The 9195-nt window shown below is 33.6% G+C and overlaps 1 protein-coding gene across 1 annotated transcript; it reads right to left on the minus strand.

Annotated features, from left to right (window-relative positions):
* Positions 1-413: 413 nt before the first annotated feature.
* Positions 414-1124, minus strand: LOC127115901 (uncharacterized). The gene is made up of 4 exons (XM_051047319.1): positions 1011-1124; positions 851-920; positions 648-743; positions 414-551 (listed from the first exon to the last, which is right to left on the minus strand). The coding sequence occupies exons 1-4, from the start codon at positions 1097-1099 to the stop codon at positions 459-461; spliced, it is 348 nt and encodes a 115-aa protein (XP_050903276.1). The 5' UTR covers positions 1100-1124; the 3' UTR covers positions 414-458.
* Between the last annotated feature and the right edge of the window lie 8071 nt (positions 1125-9195).

The raw sequence follows: 9195 nt of genomic DNA on the forward strand, positions 1-9195 counted from the left end.
AGGAAAAAGCGCCCTCTAAAGTTGTCAATGTAAAGTGTTTAGAGGGCGCTTTCTGGACAAAGCGCCCTCTAAAGTTGTCAATGTAAAGTGTTTAGAGGGCGCTTCCTGCAAAAAGCGCCCTCTAAAGTGTTAGTTATTTTAAAAAAATTTGTTTGAAAAACAGTGGATATTTAATTGGTAACCTGTTCGCATGCTGCAAAAGTGTAAAATTCATATTGATTTCATCCTTTAATCCAATGTTATACACCATTAATCCATTGATATATACAACATGAATCCATTTATATAAAACATTAATCCTCCATATATACAACATTAATATATGATTCTTTGATCAACAATATACAACAACATATTCATGATTTAGTAAAAGTACAACAACAATATACAACATATATACAACAACAACATACAACAACAACATTCCATACATATATGTACAACAATATACAACCTAGCTATATGATTCTTTGATCAACAATGAATTGACACAATTCATCCTTCATTTCATCCAAATTTGCTCTTGAGTAAGATTTGTATTCCTCAAAGTACTACAATTAAGAGAATAAAACATATTCATGATTTAGTAATAAATTAGATGAAATATCCGATAATATTAAAATAAACCCTAAGTTATTATTCCATACCATTTTTGGGATGTCTATACGATTCAACGCAATGATGTCTCTCATAAATCTCAATACAAAAAATCCGCAATCGACCGAATTATTTTGCTGAGGACACTACACAGAAAAACAAACAATATATATATAGTTAATTTCTTACAAACACTATTATAAGCAAAAAAACAAACACTATTATAAGCAAAAATAAGATACTTAATATATACCTGAACTCTGATCCAGGTAATGTCCTTCCTATTGCGGTAATTCTTTTTCGTTCTAAATTTTATTATTGCCCTAACAAAATAAAAACGTATATTGAGATCAATCTGACAGACATAATTAAATATACAAATACACACGAATATTTAGGGGAATTTCACTTACGCGTCAACCGTCTTCTTCATATTCGGATATTTACTCCAATCACCCGATAAAGAATCGAGATAATACACTATTAGTCTCGAAAGATCCATAGCAACCAACACCCAGTGACCACTGTAAAATAAAACAAAAATTTAGATGAGTGAAAATTTTCTACGTAAAAGATATACATAGATTAGAATGAAATTATTAGAAAGAAAATCTAACCCGTTGCCAGAATTAAACGGTAAAAAATACAAACTGGGTGTAGTATTATCGCCGGCCGCCATGAATCTATCGACTAGATCATTCTTTACGGATGTTGGATTTTTCGTTATTAACGTTGCGTTGATACGGGAAGCAGCAATAAAATTGAAACGGTTACACAATTCATTTTCCCGCATCAATGTTACATACATATACCTTAAATAGAAACATAATAAACATTAGACTACTCATTGAAATGTGTAAATAAATTGTTCAACTAAGTAAATTATAGATTGATCGGAGTACCATATGTATGTATGAATGACAGCGATGCCTAATTCGGTGTGTTCAAAAAGTTGTTGGAAGTCCTCCTTTCCAATTATTTCGAAATGAGCAGCTCCGAAAACACCTTCATCAAAATCTATAGTACGAATGGCCCCGTGCATAATATCGGACTCATCCACCATTTTCTCAAGACGCATCATAATTTGAGATTTTGTCCCGGACGTCGTTGGAATATCCTTAGCAGCGCTTTTCAACTTTCGATCGGGAACCTAAAAATTCATATAAAATAAATCATGACTTTTTGTGATGCAACAGAATCGTTGCGTATATAATTCAATGAGTATATATATTTGTACCTCTTTTTGAGATGCAACCGACTCGATGCGTCTTGAAATACCTTTACCAACTTTATGTGTGGGTCTTGTAGGAGTCTAACATTACCATGTAATAAGGATTGATTAAATATCACAATTGTAGCTGAATTGAAATGTGAATACTAAATATTCATAATCATTTAGAACATATATACCTCGGCATCAGGGAAAATTAGATCTGACGGCCAACCAACAAAGGATCCGACTACATCTCGCATCAACGTTGTCTCTGAAACAACGTCAGGTAATGGTAGAACGGCGTCCGTATCTAATACAAGGTCAACCGAAACTTTCATAAATCCCACCGGGAGGGGATTATGGTGAAGTAATTCACCCGAAGTATTGTGCACTTTTCCCTTGCCAACCATGCGATAAGTTGGTGACGATAGATACAGCTGACAAGGTGAAATGCCCTAAACCAATAATAAATGTTATTGTTAACGTGTATATGTGTCAAGTAAAAAAGTGTTATTTTAATTTCATAATAACATATATAATTACCTCGGGAAATTTCGGTTGATAATTGATACTAGCTCGGTCACTAGTATCTTTTGCCTCGGAGGCGCACCTTTCCTCTCTATACCTTGCATTCTCGATTTGCAGTTGGAGTACTTGTGCCCTTAACTCCGTCAAGGTCTCCATCACCTCTTTGTTGGTAGGATTTTTTGTTTTTGGTTTTTTATAAAATGACGACGGAGTCACACCAAAACCCTTATCCCTCACACGACCGGAATACTCAGGAACATTTAGTACTCGACTAAGTACGCTCCTACAATCCTGGACCTCGGTTGAAGGTACGGTTTGGGATAAAGTCTCCTGAAATATTATTAGAGGAGATTAAAAATGAATTATATGTCTAACAAAATTTTCGATATAATTAAAGAAATAATGTTACATATACTTACACATTCGTCATAAACATTTTGGACCGCTTCAACGACAACCCCATCCTTCCCAACCCGAGCAGCCTTCCATAATACGTGCTCCGGAAGAGATGTTGCGTCACTTTTCTCCTCGGCTAGCTACACATTGAATTAGATTATAAGATCATCAATTATAACATATTGTGACAATGTATAAGCTCATAGCATTTGAATATACTCACAATTCTTTGTTGTAACCGTGCATAACCCGTAAGCCCTTTTTTGTACGGATACGCGGGTTTTGATGCCCTTTTCCTATTTTTGTCGCTTACTTCCTGGATAAAAAAGTTTAAGGCATATTAGAACCAAGTAACTTAACAATTGTATAATACCATAATTAATAGACATTACATGGAATTTTTCGTTTCTTCGTTTGGCGACAAAGTTATTCCATTCATCGGCTGAAATAATCTCGGCATACTTCATTGGCCGTTCTCCTTCAACAAATTTTCCTTCCTCATCCTTGAGAAATTTGTTGCACAAAAAGGATCGAAATCCTCGGAGTCTTTTTCCGGCCAATTGAATACAATATTTTTGCCGGCTTTCATCGATGTGAAAGGATCTCTAAAAAACATACACATGGAGTGTGTTATTATAAAGTAATATTATAAAAATATATGGTCAACAAATAGTCAACAAAAAAAACATATAACAATATATGGTAAGTACCTGTATCTCCGACCATAATTTTTCTTTGCCAACCTTCAAGTCCGGACTTCTCCAATTATCACATGTAATCGGAATATATTGTCGAACAAGAAAACCAATGTAACTTGCCAACATTGAACCGTTAGGCTCAATTAGTTGGTCTTCAGCACTCCAATGCACTTCAAATTTTACACCCTTGTCTCTTGCACGAATGATTGACTTCATAACAGTCAATCCTCGTTTGATTTCTTTTTCAACATTGTTACGTGATCCATTCTTGTCATGGGTATCGTCTTGGTTAGCCATTTTATCTGTAATATAGAAATGATTCAATAAGACCCAAGTAAGACAATGATTCAATACGTGAACACATTCATATACCTTCCATTTCTCATGCAAAAGACCTACTGCATGCAAAAGACCAATGCAAACTCACACACACTTACTGCATGCAAAAGACCAATGCAAACTTATGGTGTTTGGAACATGAAAAAACTTGCATCCATAATCATCAAACTTCCAAGCACAAGCTCAAACACACTTCAAATGATATCAGTTTTCAATCAGAAATAAAAAACTCAGTTTGCCCTAAACAACATTAATCAACATAATGCACAAAATGTAAAACTAAGTTTAGAAAATGCCCTAATCAAACACATGAAGAAAGTGAACGGTAAAGATGGAGAAGAGAAATGCCTTCAAGGTGACGGTAACGATGGAGAAGAAAGTGAACAGTGACGGTGGACGTGAACGTGAACGCAGCAGCAGAAAAAGGCGACGGCGACGACGACGGTGAGGGAGGGAGAACGAACGGAGGACGAGAGTAATCGCAGTAGACGGTGGACGCAGTAGAGAGAAAACCCAGTTACGTAAACGAAATAGCTTGTAGAAAGGGAAAATAAAGAGACATGCAGTATATGTTATAATTTTAATGTTTACTAAAGGGGACCTTAGAGGGCGCTTTTGTAAAAAAAGCGTCCTCTAAAGGGGGCCTAAGAGGGCGCTTCTGAAAGCGCTCTCTAAGGCTTTCCAAAAGCGCCTTCTAAAATGGAAATGTACATGGACTTAGAGAGCGCTTTTTTGAAAGCGCCCTCTAAGGGTAACCTTAGAGGGCGCTTTCACTAAAGCGCCCTCTATTGTTGTCCCTCCATTTCCTCATTATTTTTTTTTACTTCACTTTAGAGGGCGTTTTTTTACAAAAGCGTCCTCTAAAGGGGGCCTAAGAGGGCGCTTCTAAAAGCGCTCTCTAAGGCTTTCCAAAAGCGCCTTATAAACTGGAAATGTACATGGACATAGAGAGCGCTTTTTCAAAAGCGCCCTCTAAGGTTACCCTTAGAGGGCGCTTTCAATAAAGCGTCATCTATTGGTGTCCCTCCATTTCCTCATTATTTTTTCGCTTCACTTTAGAGTGCGCTTTGTTACAAAAGCGCCCTCTAAAGTGCGCTGTCTATTCCAATAGTATGCTCCTTATTTTTTCTCTTCACTTTAGAGTGTGTTTTTGTAATAAAACGCCCTCTAAGGGGCGCTGTCTATTTCAGTTTTTGGCGTAGTGTATTATGATAAGAACTAATTATTAAATTAATTGTCTAACCTTAGGATTGTTTTTCCCGTAAAAGTTTCATTTTATTCATACTTATGCATATAGTCTTTATTCAGAACAACTCAGAAAATGATTTCAAGAAAGAAAAAGTCTGATAATTTTATTAAAATACAATTATTGAAGATGCAAACCATGAATGGATGCAAGATCCAGTAATACTTATAGTAGATAGTTTTGCAATAGGTGCAAAATTTTCAAAATAATCGATCCCTCTATTTGATTAAAACCTCGAGAAACTAATCATGCCTTGAATATTTTTATGGAACCATCTGCATGCATCTTGATTTAATAAACACACTTTATTTAAATAAATAATTCTCCATTAGGTAAATAAAAAAATTCTCATGTTTTATTGATGTTCAAGACATCAATCTCTAGTTGCATAGTCTTAATGCATCTTGGGTCATAACTTTCCTAAACGTAGTTATGAGTTTCAGTTTAAATTCTAAGGGAAATGGTGTAGGCTTTATGAGATTATGATAAGTTGAAGTAAGAAATGGAAATTTCCCTGGGATGAGGTGAGGAATTGTTGCAGTCATAGTCAACAAGGTGACTTGGTTGTTAATGGTTTTGGCTGATCTTCACAAAAGAGTTGTGGTTTTTGTGAGTTCAGGTTTATTTATGGTATGGCTACATGATGAGATAAAATATTTTGAAGTATTGAAAGTTCAGGTTCTATTTTGTTATAGTCAAGTCATGGTTAAGGGTTGTGTTTAAGGTTGTTATCTAGTTCAATGTTTGTAGTTTCTGTGTCAGTTTTCAGGTTATAGGATATATGGTGCATAGGGGTAGGAATATGTCAGCACAATTAATAGGGGTCTATGATCTAGCCTATACATATTAAGGTCAGATTAGTTCTTTTTTAAGTAGAAAAAACATATGCTTTTTTAGAAGTCTATTTAGTTAAATAGAGTAGACCACATGCCATAAAAAGTCTTTTAAACTTATTAGGCCGACCTATTTTAATAAATATAAATAAATATATTATTTTTTATATTTTATATTAAAATACAAAATTAAAGTTTAGTCATATTGAAAAACATGTGAAAATAAATGGAAAAGACTTTATGAATAATGTCATAAGTTGTTTTCACAAGTTCTCCTAAACAAATAATCTCATAAAACTTATGTTTCTATGTAAGCTCAAATAAGTCTATGTCAACGAATATTTAGTCTCATTATACTTTTGATTCTGTAGTATCTTTAAACATTAGTTAAATTGCTTATTTATATATGTTCAAATGATATAAATTTTTAAATAGGCTAATAGACTAATCATGTCTTCGAAAAGGTTAGGATCGGGCCAGAAAATGAGTCTCTGATAGGCCATATGTCATGCTTAGGCTTTTAGTTTTTTAATAGGTCAGACTTAGGCTTGAAAAAACCTAGCTCGACCTAACCTATTCCCACCCTAATGATGCATAAGTGGTGGGTGAACGACCAGAGTTAGAGTTATGATCAACTAAAATACAAGGTGTATTGGTAACACTATATCGGGAAAGTTCAAGATCATAGAAATGTACGTTGTTGGAAATCAGAATTATGTGATTACAAGCATTTAGTAATCAATTTGGTGTCTGGGTTGCATAGTAACTTATGTAAAAGTAATCTTGTGGGAATTAATTTGGATCTGTCTTTTGTACAAACGGCGACATCGTTACAATTCTGAAATTAACACTTCTAAATTCAATTTTCTTGGTATTCCCATCGGTATCAATCATAGAAGAAAGGAGGTTTGCATTGGCCAGAATGGCTTTTGGGCGGACGATGGTTGGAAGTGGCGGTTAGCATTGCAGACCGAGCCAATTCAACAGAAGGAGGCACTATTGTTGTCCGAGCTGCTACTGCTGCATTCAGTTCAGTTGGATCGAATTGTGTTTGGTGGAGAAATCCTTCCAGATTATGCCAGGATTGTGGAGATTGATAAGCACAAAAAAAAAAAAAAACAAGTAACACCTGACCTTTTATACCAGATTTAAAAATAGGAAACATTATGTGCTGTAGCAACAAACTTCATTTTGTGTGTAGGAAATGTAAAAGTACAACACAGACATTCAAACACCTTTATATTAATAAAATATGAGGTTTTTTCCTACCATTCTGATAAGTATTCTATTTATTAAATAATTAGAATGAAGAACACCATAAGACTAAACTTCTTTGGAATTTTTTATTGAAACATGAGTTCCCTAATTTTATTCAATATGTATTGATGCCTTGATTCAACCTACCATTTTGTTGTGTGTAATTATTTATCCTTTTTATTTTCTTGTCAACTTGTCTCTCAACAATACTAATCTCATTACTTTGTAACAAGCTTTTGATTTTAATTTTATCATAATAGTCCACTCATGCTTACTATTATGATCAACTATATATTCACAAAAGTTATATAAAATGGTTTCCATTTATTTATCTAAAGGAATCAATTCAAATATATCAGAGGCATTATTAAGGTAACTAGGACAAGGTAGATTCTTTTGCAAAGATAATTGACAAAAATCACAAGCATTGTGTGTTGCACCGGGTATATATGAATATTGTCTATTGAGATATTTCATCCTATTATATGAAATATGACCTAACCTTAAGTTCCAAATCACACCAATAAAAATGGAGAATTTATTTGAAACTATTAAACTATTCGTAGAATCTGTCTTTCTTCTATCTGCTTGAAGGTAGTACCATCCATCTACTTGATTATCTAAACTAATCTTCCTCATATTCATCTTTCCAATGTATGATGTAGTGATCATGATATAAAATAAATTGTATTTCCTTCTTTATACAAAGCTTTGAAATGGACAATAACTTCACAAATAATTTAGGAACATATAGCATATTTTATTTCCATATGGAAATCTATCATATATATAACATCTATCTTATCATATATGATAAATAAAGCTAAAAAATGACACATGTGATTTTTTGGGTTGATTGAAAATATATATGTTGAAAAAGTCTTGCATCGATTAGTTTTGTGAATCAAGAGAGAGTCTAAAGTTATATATAGGATACAAATTCTTTGAAGTCTCACATCGTTTAGTTTTGTGAAGAAAGAGTGAGTCGAATGATATATATAAAATTCAAGTTCTTCATTCCAATATATATCCGTCAAAAGCACTTTAATCTTGTATTTGAATTTCTTTGTTCTTTTATAGTCTTGTATTAGAATGTTGTGAGTTGTAGTTAAATATTTATTTTGCAGGGTGTTGGTGTACTATGTGTCTGGGTTAATTAAGGGTATATTATTTGTTATAACAATTTTTACATAGTGTTACTCTCTGGTTGTCTATTGACAAATACCATGGTTTTTTCTCTCGTTTTGGAGTATCCATGTTATGCTCTTGTATTGTGATTGTGTTTCACTTTTTTCTCTTTACTTTATTTTTTCCCCAGTAACTGGTATCAGAGACTGATTTGATCCGGGGATAAGTGTTCTTAGTATGCTATGTGTTCTTAGTATGCTCCGAGTTATAGTTTTAGTTGTAGTCACAAATTCCATTGTGCAGTTTGGGCTATAGAAAATTGATGGAATAATTTTTCTTGACTTGTGGAAAATTCAAGTCAAAGATGTGTTAATACAATCACGATTACACAAGGTGCAAGATTATGTCAGTGATTGAAGAACTTCATGCCAACAAGGAAGTCGCACCATAAGTTTTCAACTTAGTTTTTGACATGTGAAATTCTTGGAGTGGTTCAACTTGAAGTGAAATTTATTCTTCATGAAAAAGTATATGATTATCGGTGATGATAATGTGAAATTGTTTAAGTGATTTATCTTCAAGTGAGCTATATTTTTCATGAGAGAGTATGATAGTTTTTAAAACTATCATTGTCGGTGAAGACAATGTGAAATTTTTTGGAGGGGTGTAACTTCATATGACTATACTTTTAATGATGGAGTATGATTGTCGGTGAAGACAATGAAAGTTAATGTATTATTTTCAATCAAGGTGATGATTATCGGGGTTGGTTGACAATATACATGTTGAAGAAGTATCACATCACGTTGTTTTGTGATTGAAGAGAAAGTCCAAGACTATATACAAGATACAAGTTCTTTGAAGTCACACATCGCTTAGTTTTGTGAAGGAAGAGGGAGTCAAAAACTATATATAGGATTCAAGTTCTTCATTCCAAGATGCATTAGTAAAAAACACTAG

Source organism: Lathyrus oleraceus, chromosome 1, assembly GCF_024323335.1.
Source record: "Lathyrus oleraceus cultivar Zhongwan6 chromosome 1, CAAS_Psat_ZW6_1.0, whole genome shotgun sequence".
NCBI classification, from domain to species: domain Eukaryota; kingdom Viridiplantae; phylum Streptophyta; class Magnoliopsida; order Fabales; family Fabaceae; genus Lathyrus; species Lathyrus oleraceus.